Below are 24,883 nucleotides of genomic sequence, written 5' to 3'. Positions count from 1 at the left end.
GTTATAAGCAACGTAAATAATTTTCTAAATAAGTCGATTTTGATTTTGTTTTTATAAGATATTTCTAGTCTACAAGATTTTCATCTTTCAATAGGCTCAAACAATGAAACAGGTGAAAGGGGGAAAATTGGTTTTGTGAATTGCGTTTCCCACAGCGGAAATAGAGTAGACTTCTTATAAAAGCTGGAACGGTAACCGTATAAGACAAGATCTAGAGTCTGTAAGAGTTAGTTAGTTAGTTACTTGTAAGAGTCAATAAGTAAATATTTAACCAATAATGAAGATACATACATATAGTCACGTCTGTATTCCTTGCGGGGTAGACAGAACCAACAGTATTGAAAAACTGAGAGGCCACGTTCAGCTGTTTGGCTTATTGATAGTATATAATAGTGACAGGTTGCTAGCTCATCGCCTAAATGAAGAATCCCAAGTTTATAAGTCTATCACCTTAGTCGCCATTAACGATAGCCATGGGAAAGAGATGGAGTGATCGTAACTAAAAAGAAGTTGAAATGTTTGTTTGTTTGTATTATCCTTATTGTACAATAAAGAAAAAAAATGCATTAAAAATGAAGTATCCTTGGAATAAATATATGAATAAGATATCTTAAAAAATATTAAGATTCCATGTAGCGCGATCTACTCGATAGTGTGTAGTGGTAAGTTTCTGAGCAATATTGTCTAAGGAATGGCTGACATAACAATAGAAGAAGGGTGCCTATGTAAATTTATGCAGGGCCTGTCTTGAGTTTGAATAGACTTTGTGCTTATGGTGCCGGCAAGTTGAAGTTTTGCTAACTTTATATAATGTCATGTCATAAAATAGTGTTGTGATCTAAGATATGGCTGAATGACATTAGGCAGACTATGATATTGATTTATTTACCTATTGACATCCAACAGTGTTGTTGTGAGGAAAATATAAAAGACAATTCATACTTTCCCATGAATGTCGTAAAAGGCGACTAAGGAAAAGGCTAATAAACCCTGCCTTCCACGCACGGGATGTAGACGCGATTTTGTGTACATTTGTTAGACAAATAGCATATCAGCACTTTACCTAAACTCAAAATCTCACAACCCTGACTCTGAAGTTTGTGAATATTCCTTAATTTCACTGAAAGCTGTAATATTAATGTTTTACAAAATATTAAATGATATATTTATCCATCATTTGTCACAATCACCGTTGTTGTTCGACAAAGTCTTCAAATTATCATTATTCGGATTGTGAGCGACCTTCTTCTCTGTGTACTTTGTAATACCAACCTGTTTTTTCATGCATAATTTATGACTTCGGAAGTTAAATAAATGCATATCTCATAAATATTGTATGTATCCCTCGAAGAATTAGTTTCAAGGTTCACGAAACGGTGCAAGCGTTTGTAAAGTGATCGATTTCAAATAAGTAGACCTCGTTTGTTATTCTCAAAGAATATCGGGTAATAGTTGGTATCGGATACAACTTGAAAATATCTGTGGCATTGCGAATGTAATATAGAAACATGAGCTACATAGTGGAAAGGTCGCAATACGTTATTTGTTATATTTCGAAAAGGTTACGTAACCATGATATCGGATATTTTCCTATTGATCAGTCTTCAGAACCGACATCTTAAATGAAAAATGTTTATGACATGAGCTTTTTATATCGTGAATATTTAATAATCTTTTGTACCCGTATGTACGTAAAGTGCTCTGCGATATAATATTAAATTCACTTGTATATACATATATCGAGGGCTCTCTAAGCTGTTATTGTTTTTTTAAAGAGGATTTATTTTGACACAGAAAATGAACGAATGTTAAAGAAATATAAGTTGAGTGATTAAAATATCACTTTATATCATTAGTTGCATATAGAGTAACAATTTTAACATATTTCTATGACCAGGAAGGCGGCCTATTAGTTATCATGAGAGAACTTACAATGGTTCTCTTAAATATTCACTCGTTGGAATCACAAAAGCTCTTCTTAGTGAGTGTGCTTAAATCCTTAATAGAACCTTCTCAGCACAATAAACCATTGAACGCATATAAAAAAAACATTACATTCCAATTAAGCGTGCGTATAACGATATATTTCTTTAATAAAAATATCAAATTTCATTGGAAAAGAAAATTTCAGTCTGTTTCCATGCAATGCACAAAACAAAACAGTTGTTCTCATGTAAACTAGTAGAAACAAGTGAAAATACAAATAAAATGTGGAATGCTCGTGGGAAATCTATTGAGGATTTGCATCGCGCCTTGTTCATCAATAACAAACGCAGATGAAGTTAGGAGGATGTTCGCCGTTCACAGTAATTTCCCCCGGCATGTTTCCTACCTCTATCTATTTATATTGTAATGGTTACCTAGTTTTACGCGTCTTTATACCTTACGGGGTATGCGTCGTGGATACAGAGAACTTCTAGTCTTTGAACTGATATTCAAATAGTGACAGGTCGCTAGTCCATCACCTAAAAGGAAAAAAAGAGAAGCAAATCTTTTTTTTTTATTAATAAGGAATTATCAATATAATTCAAATTCGAATATTTTCTCTTCGCTGTCATACTGGCATAGAATCCTATTTTTAGAATACGACTACTCCAACTCATTGCCGGAAACCTCATGGCACAAAAAAAAAACTTGTGATCATACCTCTAATGATCACAAGTTTTTTTTCGGCTGGGTTCGCAGATACTACAGCTATCCACTTGCCATGATCTATGCTCTCTTTAGCGTTATTACATTCAATCTTTTCATGTAAGTTTGTCTGTTTGGAGTACTTCTGACCCTTCGACAGAACGTCCTTGATTTCATCAAGGTTTTGTCTTGACCGTAAATATCGTGTCATTACGCGCTTTATTTTTATGAACTTAAACGATTTTGGGAGGAAGGTACTGTTGTGTCTGTAAAGTTGACTTACTTAATCTTAAATCACTTATATCGAAAACAATAATTAATTATGTAAATTTTGTTTTCTTCAGAAGCAGTTTACGCGTAATTAAAATCAAATTGATCACTTGCTTCGTATTTGGCAACATGCCAGACTGCAATAAAAGTTGCCTGTTACTTAAATTTTCGACAAACAACTTTTTTGTTAGTTGAAAAACTGTACCTAACTTATTTTTGGCATTGTTGATATCTGGGTCATATTTATAAAGGAAATGCCGGTCATCACTATCAAAATATTGACGTCTTGAAGAGTAACCAAAAGTGTACCAAAAAGGTACATAGATTATCGAATGTATGACCCAATCAAAAGGAGTAATGAATTAACAGCTACAATTTTTATACTTTACATTAATACTCTAACAACTTATTTGAAAAGAAATAAAAAAATAACCTTTATTTGTCACACAGAATCGAAACAGTCCAATATTATTCCGATTTCTGTGATTTGAATACTAGTCATTACCTACGTTTGAAAGGTAAGCACTATATAATCACACAACCCTGTGCTTCTGCAATAAATTCTTTTTTCGCTACATCTAAAAATGGCTTACATTTATGCTGAACGACAAACTAAAAACGTTATTTACTTAAGACTCTTTATAGAATACTTACCCCAGCTCTAGCTTAGGTTTATTTATAGAAAGCCTAGGGTCTACTGGCTGCAGCTTCCACGTGTCTCAATTATCCTCCCCCGCAATCCTGCCTACGTTACAGAATAACCATGAGCCTTAATATGTGACACAGAGAGTATATTTTCGCGTGTGCAATCAAACTGTAATAAGTAAATGTCTTTTCAATGAAGAAGCGTTGTGGCTTCGTTGTCATAATAATATAAATGTTATTTAAACAAAAATATGACAATTTAAATTTTTGCTTTACCTTATTGTAAAAACATATGCACATATGTTTTTATGAAAATGCCATTGTCAATATTTAATTTTATTTTAAAAGCAGGGCAGAAATATTCTAAATTTACCAAGAAAGTGAGATTGATTTTTTATATCTAGATGCTGTGCATTTTTACGCTGTTGCGATCGCCTACTCTATTAAATAATACATAATAGGATTATGTAGGAAAATATGCTAATGTAATTTCAATATTTTAACATAAATTGTAAACTCATGTTAAAGTTAAGTCGTTAAACGTATGAAAACTATTAAGTAAATTTTACCTCAATTTCGTTTATTTTACTCAAGATCGTTGCTGATAGTTGGCAAACTTTATCAGAAATGTTTAGGTTAAAGCTATGAAACTTTGAACAAAATCTCTCCCCCTCTCCTGACACCTTCGACACGATCATGACAAGAATCGGTAACACTTTAAAAATAAAATTCGAAACTTGTACCTAAAATACCAATTAAATACACATATTTGCGTCTGTTTTTAAGTTCTAATGAAGAAAAAAATGTAATGTAATGTAAGACAGATTGATAAAAACTATTACGAGAACAAATCTGTCTGTTGTTTAGTCGTTTAAAAACAAACAATGTGCTAAATAAAAGTTGATGACTTGAATATGGAAATGTAATCTTCATTCAACAGCATTTTGTAAAACAAACGTTGCTCTTTCAAAGATTAATTGAAAAAAGATGGTACTGACGCTAGAGCGAATGCTTTGTTACCTCAAAATGGCACATAACTATTGGAGCAAGGCACTGCAAAATGACTGCTTTATAAAATTAATTAAACCTATACCAAATACACCAGTATTTTATAATTTTTTTAAACTATTGCATGGTTTAGCTCTTCGTTACGGCGAATGAAACTCACATTCTTCCTTTTTGCTTACTTTGTTCGAGTAGTTAATGTACTTTTACATATATACATATGTACATAAAATCACGCCTCTTTCCCGGAGGGGTAGGCAGAGACTACATCTTTCCACTTGCCACGATCTCTGCCTACTTCCCTCGTTTCATCCACGTTCATTATTTGTACACAATATAATAATGTAATTTTTCTGATAAATATTTTTTTATGTTGTAATAAAACTTATGCTTTTAACTTTTAAAGTTTGTGTGAACATAACTAGACTTAGTGCATGAGAGCTAGTCTATATCAGATTTAGTTTTTTTTTTCGAGGGATCATAAAAAATGTATTTGACTGTACAAAGATATACAATTTATCAAATTATTACATCAAAGATACTTTTATATTTTGTATTAGTACTCTAAAAGGTAGCTTTTAGATTTACAAATCAAATTAATTCTCAGAATTTATATGTCTAAAATATATTTTTCCAATGGTATTTAGGTTTTTTCTCTGTTTAAAAGTGACATAAAATAAACGTTTTGTTATTTCAAGCTTTCATTATTATTTCTGGATAAGTCTAATTGAAACTGTTTTATATTTATCCAAATTTCGCTTTAATAATTGCGGCTGTATTTTTTTTTCTGACATAATACGGCTCCTAACTGCTTTTTCTTATATAAGGTCACGGTATATTTCGCTGTTATTGTAGACAGTAAAATTTGTAAAGAAAGTAAGTAATATTCCACAATCTGTAGCACAAAGGTAAATGCGAGCAAAGCCACAAAATATCGATGACAAAGGACTTATCTTGCGCGAAATCTCTTACAGAGAAACCTTAAATTTCTAGGAAAATAACGTGAATGACAATGTAGAAACATCATAAACATTGTGAGTATTTGGATCAGGATCCATTCAACCTTTCCTATTTATTGCATACATACTTTTCCGCCAGTTGAACATAGAGTAGGCTATGGATTTTGTATCACGATGGATTTCAAGCTGCTACGATCCTTACATATTAATATTGCTTTCTCTACATGAAATTGTTTCTTATGTTCAAGTTCAATGAATTGTTCCTTATGTTTCAGAAAATTTGTTGAAGGAAATCTCCTAAAGAGATGGTGAGGCATTGTTTTAATAAGGGAGTGAGTATATAAATTAAATAAAATTATTTCAAACAGGAGGTTCTATTCAGATCCTTATAGATCGCCTGGTCTTCTTTGATAATTTATTGGATTTAAATTGCAATTGCCTTTTTTCAGTTACTTTTACCACGTTTATCAGCTCTGTTTACCCTGTCAGTGTGTGCTCTAAAATAAACTTTAACCACAACTTCACAAAATTATTGTATTTCACTATGCAAATACTCGAGGCGTTATAAAGTCAATATATTCAAATGTTAATTGTACAAATGCGGACTCCATGAACATTCCCTAGTGATCAGGCATAATACAGAGCCAACACAGGCGTTGATGCGTGCATCAGACCCTCGATAATTAGATTTGCACTCCCACACACCTCCCTCTATTCCTGTACCTGAATTATAAAAGCATCACGCCATTAACGTATCAAGTTTAAAGTATAGTGACCACAAATATTTGGTACTTTGATTAAAGATCTTTTTCTCTTCATAGCTTTTCCTGACTTGTATGCTTTGATAACTTCAAAATCAGGGTCCGATAAAAATATGAAAAAGTAGGTATTTATTAAGCAAGTTTTGTTACAATAATACTGTTGTACTGGCTTTCACTTAAGGTTTCTCTGTGATTGTATAGAAAATATTTTTTACATACTGTGATATTACCTAGTTGTTGGGTCTGCGTCCTACCAAATACCTAGAAAAACCCACATTGGAATCAATATCAATTATCTCATTTCTGGCTAAATGTGTTTAATTTATATTTTGTGATATTTGTTAATACAATACTATTGACCTTAGCTGGCCTGATGCATGTAGTTTTAATTATAAGCCTAGTGAACATATTATATTTAGAACATATTTAATCTCATTTTATTGCGGATTTTTAAAACGCTGAGTTTACTTTCCACTGGGATTTAAAACGTGTGGGCATTAAAATAAACTTCACAGGACTTAAAGGATTTGCATGCAAATCTGAACAGACCATTTTGTACGTGGGTGTTTGATAAATGCAGGAGAAGATCAAAGGTCAATGCAAACCATGGTGCACGTGTTTATTCAGTTATTCCTAGAAACCTATTTTATACATAAAGCTATGTGATTCCCGACGCTTTATAGAAACATTTCTATGGATGTCGTAAAATGTGACTAAGGAAGAGACTTCTTAAGGCGAAATTCAGCAACCTGCCACTATTTAAATCACAATTACATCATTAAGGCATACAGCTGAACGTGGTCTTTCAGTCTTTTCAAGACAGTTGGTTCTGTCTACATCGCAAGAGACATGATTATATGTATGCTATTTGAAACAGTTTACTATAATCTTAGAATTAAAAAAAATAATCCATTAATTACTTACAGGGAATCAGAATAGAATGTCATGGATGGAATAATAAGGATATTGTCAATAAATAGGATCACACAATAATAAAGAATTTGCTGTAGTGCTTTTTTTCCTTTTTAAATCGATTGTTGGAAAATGAAGGTTGTGCAGAGTTTAGGTAATTTATAAGTTTTTGTCAATTCGATTTAGGCAAGAACAGCTAATAGTCAAAAATTTGAAAGATAGGGCAAAGAATAAAAAGCTATATATAAAGTAAGTACACACTGTCTGAAAATATAACAAAAATTTTCCTTCAAAGCCAAACAGATAGAACATGTTTCAGGTATAATATCCATTTAAGTGCATTATGTCCTTAGTTGCACAGGGTTGCACGGACCTATTAACGTTAATAGCGTTCTGGCCGATTGCCACTTTGTCTCATAATGCATCCACATTTAATGCACGCAACCTCCTCTTACGCAACAAGAAAATTACAGTTATTGAAAATTGTAGTGACATTAGTACAAAGAAGGTTTTATTGTTTCGTGATAGTGGCTCTCTTAATTGCGGGAACTACCTCGCAGCTTCTATGAATTGTCAATTTACTTAAGCAATTAGCTCATGTAATTACATTGTTAGGATAACTCCTTTTTTGTTTCAGTTGCCGTCAGTATCGATTAATTTTATAACTTTCTAAAAGAACTTTTATATCTTGGTTAAAATTTTTAGTAAGAAATAAAAGAATATATTTTATCTTGTTTTCCTCATTAAACGCATGATAGTGTTATTGTAAAAAATAGGGGCAAAAAGGCATTTTCAGGGTAAAGAAGACTCGCGTGATATTTTTGTATGAGCCGCAATAGGTTAAGGTGACTTGGAGCCATTTTTTACCCATTTCATATCTTTCAAGCATAGACTTAATACAAACGAAGTTATCAAAATAATTAGTTTGTCTCATTCCAAGCATTAATTAATTTGGCTACGACACAAAAATATGTTGATGTATAGATTTATCCAAAATATTCATTTCATTATAATACAAAATACTTACGTACGAGATAAGGATGCGTAATCCGATTTACATGTATCGACTAATCCCATTGTTTGTATGCCTTAGATCTATTAATAAAATTTGTATGTTAATGATGTCATACGAGCCAACTCAAATTTTGAGGTAAAGATACTAATAATCTATTCATTCATTACTTTATTCATGTGATTGCTTCATCGAATCGAAAGTTATATTTGACGCTCAAACCTTAAAACTACATACATACATATATGGTAGAACCATCATAAAGTCCGTTGTTGCAAATGTACATGTGTATTCTCATTTTAAGGCTTAAATATAACAATAACAAAATAATACCGCTATTCTAAAAACAGACCTTAAAAAAATTGTTACTAGAAAATAAAAAGGTTTAACCTTTAAAGTACTATGACCACTTTTTTTACATGCGTGTTTTTCACAATTATGATCGACAAATAAAAATGTTCGCAATATTTCAGCGACCTCTGATCCTAGAGTTCTATTTATATCAGCTCGCCCGGTGGAGCGAATTTACATTGAATTTCTGCCCTTTCCAGAGTCAAGAATTTTGCGTCATTGATAGTCCCTTGATATCAGCGAGAATTGAATTAACTGAACGTGGTCACGGTATAAAATTCTTATAAGTAGGTACTAATGAAGTCATGGGCAGATTCAAATTTTATTTTAGATATTCATTTATTCTTGAATGGATATTCGGCAACTGCAGTAGGATGACTGGACTTAGGGGTCTATGCATGATGTGTAAAGAAATATGATATTACTAGGTATATGGCTTGTCAACGTTTGTGAATTTTTGATTTAGCGAAATCCCTTTTAAATCAAAAAGGCTAAGGGTGCAATTTAGGACGCGATATGAAATAAAAGACGGAGAAATTACTTTATTAAATATACGATTTGCCTCAAATCAATAAATTCTACATAATGGTATTTTCAGGTTTCATTGATTGATTGATTAATGTCGGATATTAATTCGAATTAGATCACAGTCCATTACCGATCTGTGGCCGCCTACAATCACATAATTGTCACTGGTTATTTAAATGTTGAGTTAACCCGAAAACTTAGGTATCGAGAGACCTTGATTGATTACATATTTGGACTTAAACTAATTTACGAGTATTTCTTTTTAAGTCTTCATTTTACGATAGAGTAGGTATATATGTAAGTGTGTACTTGCTGTATTCAGTAAAATTTTAAACCGACCTTAGCTAACAGTTGGGAATGCAAACAAGACACATATATTCTTCATTCATTATGTGAATAAAATAATTCAGCAAATTATTCTGATAGTCTGTCAGTCAAATGCTATGGTTTCCAGTATGTCTGATTGCCAATTAAAACGATTTATTAATTAACTGGTTTGAGGTCATTGCACTGACTGACACAAATTGAGCCCATTACATTGGTAGCTGTATTAGAACTGTCCTTATAAATTGCTGTGAGTGCTAAGAGATTATACTTATTATGAATTACCAATTTTTTATAAGTACTAGTATCGCCACATATCTCCACCACATTACCTTCCATATTTTTAAGATTTATTTTTATATTCGAATTAAGATCCAATATGATTTCCTATAGTAGTAAGACCAAAATGCCTTTAATCCACATTAGTTCTATACAGAATAAAGTTCACTTGCTGTAATAATATAATTCATGTAACAATCTGCATTTTTAAATTATTTTGTACTCTATTATTATTTTTTTTGCATTAAAGTACTTTATTTGTAATACGAAGTTTTATTTTGTGTAGACTAGATACTTATGTGAATGATAGAATAATAAGTTATTTGTAGCTTTTTAATTAATTATTTCGCGATTTAATTATGACAGCTCAGTTTGTTAGAGCGCTGTTAATGAAACGAACGTCACATTTTTTATGAACTCAGACTGAAATGTGTTAATGGACTGTTTGTTTTATTTATTTTGTCTTGAAAATTGATCACTCTCAATGGTATCTTTTGCAAGATAGTCATAAAACAAAAATCGTTTAGTATGTGAATTAATTTGATATTTTCATTTTGAAGGATAGATTTTTGCTAACATACAAAATTGGAAGAAGTAATTTACAGAAATTTTCAAGAATTTTTATTCAACTTCCGAATACTAGAGATACGTGTTTTGCTTATGGTTATAGCAGTATTTATATGTTTGGAACTATAACTTTGGAAATATTGATCATCATTGGATCAACATTGATTTACGAACATTACAGCACGGGAGTATTAAAGTCAATACAATTATCAAGTTCAAATACGATAGAATCCTTGATAGGAACCATCTGCTGATAACTGGTTATTGCTATCTTGTAAAATCACTTACGCATCACGTCTTGTGCGCTCATCCCAGAATTTCTCCCAGAATGTTGATCTGTTTTTGATGCGGAGCACGCTCGTGCTGAGAGTGCGCGGTAGTGTGCCGCCGCTGCTGCTGCCCGAGACGCCGGTCGACATGCTGTGCTCGGACGCGGAGCTCTTGGCGATGAAAGTGGTACCACTGCCGGCGCCTAACCTCTCCGACTGAGAGCCTGAGCGCTGCATGGCTACTTCACGACCACGCGCACTACATCGCACACCGTTACGGACTGCCTCACAGCTTTACCACTTTGGTGATCATTAATTGCAAATACTGTCGCCTGATCGTCTGCTGTCCCTCTGATGTTTACTGCAGCGAGTCACACACTGCGCTCACAATTTACGTAAGCGTTCTTTGGAATGCATGCACATTCAACAAATATAAACGCTTTTATACGGGAGTTTCAATCACATTGACATATAAGTACTAACATGTGTTCATTGATAACTTTATCTCACTTGTTCATTCTTATCAACAACAACATTGCAAGTGTGAACTATTTTTTTTACTATCAAACAAGTGAATATCACAATAGCCTATTCAATAAAATTAATATAAATGCAATATATTTCTAAAACAATAGTAGACTTAAATTTTAGGCCTCATCCTTGGCACCAATTAATAGTGGTTCTATCTCGGTCTCGATCAGACTGGCCGGTTTGGCCAGCTCGTCAGATCAGTGAACGACCTCGACACTGTCCAACTAGTAACTTTATTTACACTGTGGTAAATATCGGCGCGTTTTACGAGCACATATGGCACTTCGCGGGAGCGGCACACGTGTGGTGCTGTCGGATTGAGCAAAGAGTTACATTGTACTCGGGGTTTCAGATTGAGCCGGGGGGTGTTGTGCGGCAGAGGACACGGGGGGCGCCGCGTGCAGGGAGCTGAAGTGGCGTGTCGCCGGCAGCCCGCGCGGACTATCAATGGAGCCGTGAGGCGCAGCGAGCGTTGCGCGTCCCGCTCGCGCGTCCGTCCCTCGCCGAGAGCTCGCGACGCCGCCCGAGGATAATTTTGGCGCTAATGGAAACTGGCGGTGGGCGCCGGTAATCAATGTTAGATGTGGAAATCGAGGGCCAGCATTATCAATGCCAATGGGATTCACTTGTGGATCCTGATTTGTGGTCGAATGACTTTTGGCTCCACGGATCGGCATAGGCGACAAGCACGATTAGATTACAAAATTGTCAATGAAATATGGTCGTAGTAGAGTAGACTTTAAATATTTATTTCAAATGAAAAACATCGGCCAAGTGTGAGTCGTTCTCGCGAACAAAGGGTTTTAGGCCATCGTCACGTTTGTTACTTAAATATTTACTTTTTACATTCACGTTTCTACTTGTTTATTGAAATCGACCAAAAAATTGCTTAATATGAAAAATAATGCTGTAGATGTAGTCTCTGCCTACCCCTCCGGGAAAAAGGCGTGATTTTATGTATGTATGTAAAATGAAAACATGCCATGCCATTTCTTGGGTTTTACAACAACTGCAACGTGGTAAATATATACCACGTTGCATGTCCACTTCTAATAACTTCAGAGAATTTAAATACATCGCGCTGTCAAGAGAAAAAATATTTTTTGTTATTAGCCCCCCTTAAATAATTACTTTAATTTAAGCTGTCTAGCTACCACGGTTTATACGAAAGAAAGACAGCGAAGGCTTAATAATAGGGTGTCGTTTGTACCTTTTGGGCACGGAACCTTAAGAAGATTTGGAGACCAAGTTAAATGTAGATTATATTCTTGACTCTTTTATCGTACGATTTATGTAGTGTTTGTATAATACCAGAACGTTAGTTTCATTTTAGCTTATTATCCTTCGCTTCAAAATATGATAATGCTATAAGTAAGCCAATTTTAGTTGATTTGATTGCTCATTGAAAAAAACACTCAAATAAACCTCCTAATATTAATAAATTGCTCTAGGTTGCACACAGTATGCGCGATAAAGGTATTTTACGCACGTTCGCTTTGCACTCTTAAACAAGATTCATTGCTCGTTTTTTCCATACATGGTATTGGCATGCGAGTTATCGTCAAACCGGTTTCAGCAGATAGACTGTGACAGCACTGCGTTGGCGGACTGTATTGTATTCATTTTAACTGGCAATTTTGCTCGAGTTTCAGCACTAAAATATCGCGGTTTTTTGTACGGAACTCATTTTGATTCCAAATGTTATTACTTCACTTTACTAGTCATTGTTTCCTGATACTAACATGTTGTCGATTAAACCTTTGTGTAAGTATTTTTAACGAAATTTTTTTTTTGCGAAATGCTTATTGGTTATAACTGATGCTTGATTATTTTTCATAATTTTATATGGTTCATTAGAAAGTTTCGCTATGTGCCTACTATATAATTTAACGACTGATCTAAAAGTGCTCTACGAAACATATCACCTAAAGATGAGCTAAACCTTACAATGTTCGGCAAAGAAAAACTATAAAAAAAAGATGATTACTACTTTCACTACTAGACCTGCGGTTGCGTTTCAATGATTTGAATCCGTATTACAAAAATTTAAATATAAATTTCTGGTTTTTTTTTTGATGAATTAACTACAAGAAAACCCTTTGTAAATATCCATTCCTATGAATAGAACAGCAAGACGCAAACAGGTAAATATTAGAACAATTTGATTAAATTATCTCACAAAGTTCTTAGATTGCCTAGCCATTCAAAATCTTAATTCAACATCTAATATTATCATAAGTCATCATTAATTTATGGTTTCAGTTCGTCTGAATTCTCAAATTTGTAATGAAGCAAATCGTTACCTGCTTAATTAAATCCGTTTTCACAAAAGAAATAACTATTGAGGAGTTAATTAAATACTAAAGATCAAAGCACATTGAGGTACTGTACAGTTATAAAGGTACCAGGTATTAATTGAAGCCATGCTATAGAATACAAAGCGGGATAGCAAGCAAAGATATAAAATAGAAAAAAAGCTATTAAAGATTTTTTTTATCGTGCATAGATTAATAGATACATACGCTCTATCCAGCTGTGCCGCCTCCACCTCCTTGAATCTGTAAGCAATAAAAAAATAAGGAAAAGAAAGAAACGACAACGACTTGAGGGTATGTTATGCCACCTAAGCGGGGTCGCGAGTATATGCGGGGTTGCTCACACCGAATGTGCTAGTGTACTGACAGGCTCTGTAGAAGTGATGGCGATAGCATAGCGTGGCTTTCCATAGAGATATAGAGGAGCAAGTTTTTTTTTTTATATCTTAGTGTTTTTATTGATGATGATTGGGCTATTCAATAACAACCACAATGCATACTGTGCTTTGTTATATAGAATATTTTTTTTAAGAATATAAGAAGTATCCAATACATATAATGTTGTGAAAACAGATATTGGGGTATATATGAGTAAAATTTTGATTAACCTTCAAGATTTCCATAACTTAAATATTGTTTATCAAATTATTCCTCATTTTTTAACACGCTTGCTATTGCCATTATGTACGTTGTATGCGACATGTGAGTAAGCTGACTACTGTACTGTTAGTTGTCCACAACATTTATTTATTATACATGGCATTATATAAACAACAATATAGCTTACTTTCCGCATCCACATCTTGTGAAGTACAACTGAAAGTTGATTCAATGATCATTTATGTAGAGTAATAATAAGAGAATGATAAAATGATGACGACTTAATCTTCTTTTTCCTGGCGGTAATCACAGTAACAGTCTCTGGAAAGGAGCCCGTGGTGCGTAGCTAGACTATGATTCTGTTTTGGGTAGGTCAGGTTTTAATGACAATGTAATAAGACCTAAATTCGTGTTCCAAAGTAAAAGTACATGTTATATAACTACTCGTAGTACGAGTAAGTATATGCTGTGGGCATGCCGTTGTAGCTAGGTGGAAAAAACTGTATTAAATACAATTTTAGGAAAATATGTTGAGTAGTAAGCTATTCCCTTATAACTGAAACATGAACTTAAATAAGTTAAACGGATGACTTTAAAATGCTTTAGTACGTATTTTGCTTTGGTAGAAAATTTGCTAGTTTTCTAAATTTCAAATAAAATATAACAGCGCAAAGTAGAAAGTGATAAAATTTTTAAAATGCGATAACAAAACCTTTGAAATTTGAGATTGATTTTTAAATCAATTTAGTAAAATAATTTTATTTAGGTTCTCCAAAATTATTTCTAATGCTGAAAGGATAAAAAGCAGATAATAAATACATAAGCTTAATCTCAGATTCCACAAGAATACTTGTCTCGATTAATGAGGGGTCGAAGGACGAATAACATCCGCTGATGTAAAGCTTTTGACATTTTGTGATATAAGTGTTTTAAGAAAAGGAATTTTCTGAATCCACCATCTGGGAAATATCAATTCATAGAGCCACAAACAAAATAAGGAGTAGAGTAGAATCTGACATTTTGCTATTAAACAGACGCCTACACAGTTTGCGAACTAAGGCACTCCACGGTATAATAACGACTCATATGAAGTTGGGCAACAGCTAGAGTGGAAATTAAATGTCGCCCGACTTCCGTACAACTCAATCCTGTCTTCTAAATTTAATAATGTCGTGCACGTCATACTCTATTAATAGACTGGCCAAAGTTTTTTTTTTTTCAATTAAAATACTTCTTTTTTTCCATTTGCAGGCTTGATTGCTTAATGAAAGTATTCACTTTAACTTTTCTCATTTCATTTCGTTTTCATTCGATTTTAGTTCATTAAAAATGATGGGCAGGTTTAATAAACAAATAACTTGTGAATTATAATTTAATACAATTAGCACTTAAAAACTAACTCAATAAATATTTTTCCTTTTCCTATTCTGCCAACAAAATTAATATAAAAACATATTGCTATCGAAAATTTGTAGTTAGTAGATTAGAATTGGTATTACCTAGACTTGCGTTTGATTCGCCCCCCTTTCGTGATTTCTGTTTTTAACTAACCTTAAAGTTATAACGAATTTATTCATGATCATATGTATATGTAACTATTACACCAATATTTTTTTCGAGTACTTTATACATTTCATCTGACATAGATATAAATAATATTTTTATCCATCATCCTTTTCCATACCAGCTATACAAGAAATACGAGTATCTCATCAAAATAAAACTATTTAAAACCGTTGCCGTGGGGAAGACAGAATGATACAATTTGCAATTCAAGGAGGCTAGTATCCGTAATGAAAGACTTAATTTAACTTTAGCTGTCGCTATAGTAGCAAAACACAGAAAATAACTACGTCGAGTTAAAAGTGGCGTACATTTTAACATTTATATTCATTTGAAAGATAAAATTTACTACCCACGTTGTTGTGTTTGTGTAAAAATTCCGGGTTCTAAAACAATATTGCTCGAAACGTATTTGGTAAAGTCATTCAATGGCATAAATATATAGGTACTTACTATTGCTACATTTTTATTTGCTTTTAACTTTTCACTGGAAGTTCTTATTGTTAGTGCATCTTACACAAAGAGAATCGAAGGTTATTCTTATTTCAAAAATAATTTTAAAATTTAAAAAATATATATTCAATGATATTACTTTTGCAAATAACGTTGCCATGCCTTTGGATTATAAAATACGTTTAATATTAAGGTAAACACAAACCTGAAGTGAAAACACTTCACTACTGAAGTACTTAATGAGTTTGAAATTGACTTCTTGATTGGTGCGGGCTACGGCGAGGTATAAGAGTAACTTGCTCGCTTATTGATCACTAAGTGATTTTCCATGTTAGGTTTTATGGGGTAAAAGGGCGCTGCAGGAGTCCTTCTAGTTCCCATATGATTATTATATTAATGGTCTTCAATGCAATAGGGGTTTTGTGGCTATTATGAAGATTAGGTTTGGAACAAACAGACTACTTTAATCTCACCGAATTGCCGTTGTACATTCAGTCAGAAAAGTATCGGGAATGGATTATTTATTTATGGTTCCAAATTCAAATTTTTGTTTTTTTTGTTGTTGTTAGATTGGCACAACTGTTTTCCATTTTGGCGCGGAGTTTGAGTTGCATCTGTTGTTTACATTAAATACAGTGCTATTTTTAGTTATATCATATCTAGTGTGTATTGCTAATTTCATAATGGATAAAAACATCGAACAAAGAGTTTGTCTTAAATTTTGCATTGCCAATGGAATATCGTGTTCGGAGTCACTGAAAATGTTACAGAAGGCTTACGGTGAATCGACTTTATCAAAAACTCGTGCTTATGAGTGGTACAAAGCGTTCAAAAGCGGTCGAGATGTGATGGAAGATTTGCCTCGCTCTGGTAGGCCATCAACGTCTGCAACTGAAGTTAACATCGCAAAAGTGAAGGAAATAGTGACTGAAAATCCTCATTCAACTTTGAGAGAGATAGCCGAATTTTAACCGAACTTTCTGTATCTCACGAGTCGATCCGTACCATTTTAACTAATAATTTGGGTATGAAACATGTTGCCGCTCGGCTAGTCCCAAAAGACCTGAATTTTTTTCAAAAACTCAATCGCATGAGAGTCGCTGAGGACATGCTAGAACGAGTCAATTCCGACCCAACATTCACGAAACGCATTGTTACTGGTGACGAGACGTGGGTTTACGAGTTTGACATGCAAACTAGTCAACAAGCTTCGGAGTGGCGCCTTCCAACTGAACCGAAACCGAAAAAACCACGCCAAAGTCGTTCAAAAGTCAAAGTCATGTTGACTGTTTTCTTTGACTATCGCGGTGTTGTGCACTCGGAATTCTTGCCGGAAGGTCAAACGGTAAATAAGGAATATTATTTGAGTGTTATGCGGCGTTTAAGAGAGCAAATCCGACGAAAAAGGCCAGATTTGTGGAAAGAAAATTCTTGGATTTTGCACCATGATAATGCACCTTCGCACAAGGCCATCATTGTGAACGAATTTTTAACCAAACACTCAACAAATACCATCGAGCAACCACCATATTCACCAGATATGGCTCCAGCCGACTTTTTTCTTTTTCCTAAACTCCAATTACCACTTCGTGGCACCCGTTTTCAATCGGTAGAAGACATAAAAGGGAATTCGCGGCGAGAACTGACCTCAATTCCGGAAACAGCGTTTAAAAAATGTTTTGATGATTGGATTATTCGTTGGCGTAAGTGTATCGTTTCTAAAGGAGCATATTTTGAAGGTGATAAAATAAATTTGGATGAATAACAAACAGTTTGTGTATTATTGATCTTTTCCCGCTACTTTCTTGACAGAGTAGTATTCTCAACTGTTTACTTCAAACTCCGCGGTCCGCAAAGATATATTTTAGTTTATTTATCTTCATGTATGAGAAATGTATCTTTCAAATACATGATTAAATTTCTCACAAATACGCTTTTATTCATAAAAAAATATGTGATCCTTTTCTATTCAATTGGAAACCATACTTAAAGTAACTCTGACCTAAAACAAGTGGCATTCGATAAAAATCTCAGAAACTTCTCCCCCTTATTCTATAGATAGAAATCAAATTATAAGTTAATGAAGGTATATTGGCGATTGATACAAGTATAATCGATTCGATGTTTGGTAAACTGTCACATCAATGATATTTCTCGGAGAAATTGCGCCCCGACGCGCACGCGTAATCCTGTTTCACGCTAAGCTCAGTAAATATAAAAGTAAAAGGTAACTGACACATTATTAATGTTGTATATTTATAGATTCTTCGGTCTTTTCTAACTTTATTAAAGAGAATTGAAATTAAGATTTTTTACCGAGCCCGCGGCAAGATCTGGTCTGTCATAATTCTGTAAAACATCTACGTGTCAGTAAAAATAAGTTTAAAAATCTTATTTTTAAAATAAAAGCAAAATTTTAAATAAAAGCGAAAGTAACCTCATTTTTTAAGCTTAATTATTGAAGAACGAATAATGAGATAGAGTCAAATGTTTTCATGCTACGATATAGGCAACCAAAGAAAGAAAAAAAGCATAGAACACCTTGGACTAAATGAGGACATAGGACCCTAAAATGAATAATTCTGAGGGATGTTAGGAACAAGGATGAACAAAAGATCTATTTTATCATAATATGAATTGAATAGTATAACTGTTTATGTTTTCTTTTATATTTACCGGTATCTTTAATGTATCTGTTTGTTGTTCCAATAAATAAATAAATAAAATATGAATAAATATTTATCTTCATTCGATTGAATATTTTACTAACTATTCAATAAATACTGTATTAACGTAATTTTAATTTGACATATCACTGGTGGAGCTCATTATGTTTCACAACTTATTGACACTGAGTTGATAAGGCTATTTATCAGTATAATTTATAATTATTTTAACTTTGCAACATCAGTCACTAACCTGTATGTCTTATGAAACCATAAATATTATTACTGATGAAATATTACTCATCAACTGATAAGTCAGAATGAAATATAGTTCAGTTACGATAATGTTAATCGTTCGATTTGTTTGAATAGTTTGCATAATAATACATAGTAAAAAGATATTTACCTATTATGTTTTCAAACATTTCAACTTTATTATTTGTACCATTTCAATCTCGCTATGCTTCTGGACCTGGGATCCGCTTCCCAATTTATTTCTTTCTATTTTGTCTGATCTACAGCGTCTTCACTTTAAGAGTAGTAATTTAATCTACCTAAAGTGCTTACCGGTACTTCAAGAGCCTTTCTCAGAAAAGTATACCAAATGAATCTCTACACGAAATGAAAATGTTATCAAATATACGTTAATACATGTTAGTATCGCATACAGGATAGTCAATTCATCTAAAGAACGTGTGCTACAAAATGTAATAAAATAAATATAAAAACGCGCAAATGCCACCTTTTATAAAGTTTGGAGTTAAGTGAACGTATTTTCAATTTATTAAATAAATGACACATAAAATTAAGTATTCGAGAGTAACTGATTACAATCGCAGGAAGAGCATGTGAACATGAAAGGCGATGGTAAATGTCAAGAGCATGCAGGTATCACCGTCAGAATGTTGTGACGTAGGGAACCGGTCTATCTATACTATCTGTACAGTAATACATAAATGCGAGAGTAAATTTGTTTGTCGCTTCTTTATAGTTAAATTACTGAACCGATCTACACGAAATAACATATAGTGTGAAGAAGGACGAAGGTTTTTTTTTAGGACGGCCAGGGCCACGGGCGAAAACTAATACGTATAAAATTTTAATGATTGCAATGAAGTTATGAAAAAAATTCATACAGTATGGTCGCCCCGCAAGATGGCAACTAGAAAAATTTTTCATTAAAAGAGTTCATAATTTATTATGTGGATTCAGCGAAAGAGTATGCGGGTATCGTGGCAAAGGAAAGAGGTGTGATTTTATGTATACGTATATGTATTATATGTATGGGCCATGATTAAAAATTGTTGAAATGTAATTGGAATCGCGGTTGGCATTACCTCTAAGCTTTCATTAAGGTCAAGAGTACCCTAAACGGTTTGTATGAAAATATTGATGTATTTAGATGGGATAAAATAATTATGCACGAGTCGTACTCTCTGGGAATTAGGCGTGATCATATGTAAGTTTAACTACCACTTAGTAGTAGTTGAAGTGTAATATAGATTGTATCTGGTAGCTTATGACGATGATTAAGATGATGTGGTATAAAATCAATAGTCTTAATCGCATTTGGTAACATAAATAAAGTCTCATAACGAATGATGTGTGAAGTAATTTTGAAGTACCCTCACAGTGAAACAGTTACCTAGAACCACCCTAGCACCGTCTACTACTGTGGGCTGTAAAAAAATCTTGACTTAACTTACCTTTCGCTGGCAATAGAGCTGTTCCTGGACATAGACTTTGGCGACATCTCGAAGTCCGAGTCTGAGCGGTAGAGGAAGGACTCGCGGCGCTGCGGCATGGCCTGGAGAACCAGGGCGGTGGAGGGAGAGCCTCCCTCGAGGGGAGACCGCGCGCCCCCCGGCCCACCGCCCGCACCTCCCCCATTTTCCACATCGAAGCTGCAACAAATAATGGCTGGAATTAATTTGTGCACAAAGAAAATGTGTTTCGATTTTTAAATTAGAAATTTGATTGTCTGACGGAGAAAAAGCTGATGTACAAATGAATGCAGACAGTTTCGACGACGACTGTTGAAATTAATGTTTGCAAACATGTACATTTTTTTTCATTGTCGTCTTTCTCTTGCGGGGTAGATAGAGCCGACGGTCGAGAAAATACTTGATGGTCATTTTTAGCTAGATGATTTAGCAAACGTTTTTTGCATATTTAAAAAGCATACATGTTTATGCTTAGACTTCGTCGACTCTCTTCGTTGATATTGTTCCACCAATTTAGGTGCTCTAGGCAGTATGAGCACTGGAGTAGAAAATCAACAGTAATATTTGGTTATCAAACTAGTACATCTAGTTAGATATACTATTTTTTGTATCTTAGATATGACTTGTTTCAAAGATACTAGTTCTAGTAGCAAATGCTTAAAAATCATTATATAAAATTATGTTATAGTTTTTTTTAAATGGTAAATAAATGTTGAGCAGACCAAAGAATTTTTTTTTAAATATTTATTAAGCATGTAAATTATAGCTTACATCTGTGGTTTAAATGCTGTTTTAAGGTTATCGATTTAAGCCGAGAAGAGGAACACTCAAAAAAGCTAATTCTAGTAACGTAGAATAAAATTATCTTTTATATTCATTTATATTCAGTTCAATCACTGAAACATCTCATGCATGAGATAAAATGAAAATGCGGTTACACCCGTAAATGAACAAGAGATAATCTCTAAGATTCAATAATATTTAGCTCAATGAAAGAAACAGAAAGTCAGAAAAGACACGTAGTATGAGAGATACGGTACAAGTTTGTCACAAGAATTACGTCATATTATCTGTAGTTCCGCCAAGTAACTGAATCACATTTTTATCGCGTGACGTATAATTTCTAGTGACGATTGGAAAAAAATGTGTTACGTATAGATCAACTCGTTTTCACGTGGCTTCTCCCGTACTACTAGTTAACTAATATCGTACGGTGATGTTTTCATCAAAAATAGAAGCCGATCAATATATTTTACATAATAAATAAGTATTTAAAAAAGGATTATTTGAATTAATACCGATAAACATAAAGCTTTATCTATAAGCTAGCTAGCTTAGAGATAAATATTAATCGTATTTTAACGTCTGAAAGTACCTGCTACTTAGGTATTTGCTTAACTAGTTAAAACGCGAATAGAATTTAGAGAATATTTAAGAAAAAAATATGGAGGTATTTTATTTCACTCTTGGTGTTTGTCTACTATATCGAAAAAAAAACGGAAATTACCAAATTTTTATGATCTGGTATTTATCATTTGGCGACTGATGTTTATTATTATTTATTGAAAGCATTTACATTTTATTATAAAACATATATTCGTTATTTATGTGAAATGAGAACTTCACAAGTTTTGTGAAATTAAATTTTTGCTGAGTAAATAAATACCTTAACAAAACTGTCATGATGATATTCATTGAGATAATACAATTGACAACACTTTAGTACGCACTGATTACATTTCGTTTTCAACACTAATATACTCTTTAAATCGCGCTCACGACCACTTCGTTTCGCAACACTCAGAAAATTACTGAATGATAACCGAACGTTATCATTTGTATGGGAACCAGTCATATCCATTTATCTAATTAGAAATAATTAGGCCTACAAATGTTGATTTATTTAGGTTAAAAGATCTAGCGACGAAAGTATAGGTTATCTAAACCTTAGCCGAGCTTGCATGAAGAGAATTAAGCAAAAGAAGTATGCAAGGAATGTGGCAAGTAGAGAGACGTAACCACTGCCTATTAGTCCCGAAAAGGCGAGATTATCTTTATGTACTAAAGTTCTAAAGAATTATTTTTAGATTTCGTTCCATTAATGTTTGAAGAAAAAAAACACTATTCGGCATCGTATTTAGCTTTTGCCCCATAATACGTTTGCACGGTATTCATGTGTAAGTAATAACAACATTGGAAAAAGTCAATTTTAGACTGAAATGACTCGTCAGCCAGACTAAACAACTCTCATAATTTCCACCTTCATGTTAAAAAAGAATATAATTTAGAAAGTAGAAAAAAATTAAATGTGAATACTTAGACTAAAATGATCGAAAAATAACTACGTTGTAACATTTATAAGCGACATTTCATTATACCTAGTTAGGGATTGCTATTCATAATGAAATAGTTATATACCTAGTCTATCACTAACAAACTATTTCATTAGATAATCCGATACGCACTTGGCCGGTATATGTTAAATGATGACAATATTTTCTAGTATTTAATTAATTATCTTAAGATTTTAATCGGGTATTCATATCACATGTCTTTAAATAAATCTAATCTATTAAATTAATGACGCATTTTATCCAATAACAGGGTATGATCTACAAAAGGGAGTAGTGATGTTATAGGATTAATCCATTCTTAAAGTTTTTCAAGTTTTTTTAGAAACGTAGATTTTCAACACTAGAGACATCTAGAATTGAGCCCTTAAACTTTGCAAAGCCGCTACTAACCGCTTAGTAAGCGCGGCCATGTTATTAGTATCAATATTCGCCGTGAGAGGTCTCTGTAAGGAAATCTCGGAAAATTGGCGAGGAAAATTATATACAGTGACCGTTTAGATACAAGGAAAATCATTCCATCTAATGAACATAAAACTCAATCATATCGGATTTCAACTTTCAGTATCACTTAACTTAGTAATAATATCAATTAAATTATGGTAGGTACCTACACTTTACCATTATCCTTATTTTATAGTTTTATTTTTAGTAGGTAATTACTAAGGGACCTTTGATTCTTATTTATTGCTCCTCGTTTGTCTACAAACTGTTTTTTCTGTTAAACACGCTTTTTTTTGCATTTACTAAATTCACTACAAGAACTATATGAAGCTATGGTAGGTGTATGAAGTGCAGAGAGGAGAGAAATTAATTGATAAAATATTATCTCATATATACTGATACATACATACATACATACATATGATCACGTCTATATCCCTTGCGGGGTAGACAGAGCCAACAGTCTTGAAAAGACTGAATGGCCATGTTCAGCTATTTGGCTTAATGATAGAACCGAGATTCAAATAGTGACAGGTTGCTAGCCCATCGCCTAAAAGAGGAATCCTAAGTTTATAAGCCTATCCCTTAGTCGCCTTTTACGACATCCATGGGAAAGAGATGGAGTGGTCCTATTCTTTTTTGTAATAGTGCCAGGAACCACACGGCACATATATACTGATGGATAAAAAAAAACACGTATTACTCTTGGGATTGCGTAAAGTTATTTGAAAATCTAAATAAAACTGTCAAAGTTGATTTTATTTTCATCTTTGCTGCCTCGAACAAATTAATTCGTAGATCCGCTACGAATCCGTAGCAGATTTAATATAAAAATAATCCAAATTTCTGCATACATATGGATATATATATATCTATTGATATTGTATCATATGAATTGACCCTGCATATCATATGAAACTTTGCTATGTTTCAGACTGAACGCAAATGAGAAAAAGATGACGATACCAAAAATAAACTTCTTTATTGTCAAAATAAAATATAACCTACGAGAAAATTCGTAAATAACAAGGCAAAGGTTTCAATAGACAGCGATCCAACTATTGCGGGCATCAACATTGTCTGAAATATAAACAAACTGCAATGATACACTCTTTTCAGTTCCTTAAAATTTGAATCAGGAACGTTTGTTACCTGCCAGTGGTTCTTCTCCTGGCGGACACTGGCGGTCTCCTCAGAGGCCGTCGTGCCGCTCCTCTCGCACTCCATCTTCTAGGCGCTTCACTCCACCTGTTTACATCACTATTTATCACCTATCCAGCCAGACCATGTATTGTTAAAATTCTTTTGTGAAGATATTTTGCTATTTTTTTTGTTTAGATTCAAAAATGGAATACATAAAGTGGTGGGAAACCGCGTACTTAACGTAATGTTGTATTAAAATAACGTTTAATAAAAAGAGATAATCATGGAGCTTACTTATGGCTACTGTTTCAGTTATTCTTTTTAGGAAACCTTTAGTTATTCAAATTTACATATCTAGACATCTCCAATGAAAATAAGACTCTTAACTATCTATATCTGCGTATGAAGCCACAAATACAAATTATTTTTCAAATAACAAATGCAAAGCAAATTCGTATTATTGATGCTGTCTCGTTGCCAAAAACCTTGAGTCTTAAATCTTACGATATATGATCAGTATGTTTACTCATAGAAAGCAAGTGGAATAAATCGTGTTGCATACTTTTGTCAACTGAACGAA

The 24,883-nt window shown here is 33.4% G+C and overlaps 1 protein-coding gene across 8 annotated transcripts in view; it reads right to left on the bottom strand.

Moving 5' to 3' along the window:
- LOC106137774 (cAMP-specific 3',5'-cyclic phosphodiesterase) overlaps positions 1–24,883 on the bottom strand; it is a 389,030-nt gene that overhangs the window by 71,846 nt on the left and 292,301 nt on the right. For 4 of the 8 annotated variants that reach the window (XM_060945161.1, XM_060945165.1, XM_060945164.1 and 1 more), the window contains exons 3-4: positions 20,348–20,545; positions 13,567–13,602 (exon numbers count right to left, since the gene is read on the bottom strand). In XM_060945161.1, the coding sequence (XP_060801144.1) occupies positions 13,567–13,602; positions 20,348–20,545 (234 nt within the window). Of the gene's footprint in view, positions 1–10,532; positions 11,459–13,566; positions 13,603–20,347; positions 20,546–24,312; positions 24,409–24,883 lie in introns of those variants that run through there. The other 4 variants (XM_060945162.1, XM_060945163.1, XM_060945160.1 and 1 more) reach the window with 3 other exon arrangements.

Source organism: Amyelois transitella, chromosome 7 (genome assembly GCF_032362555.1).
Source record: "Amyelois transitella isolate CPQ chromosome 7, ilAmyTran1.1, whole genome shotgun sequence".
Taxonomy (NCBI): domain Eukaryota; kingdom Metazoa; phylum Arthropoda; class Insecta; order Lepidoptera; family Pyralidae; genus Amyelois; species Amyelois transitella.
This window is presented reverse-complemented; position numbering and strand designations above follow the sequence as displayed.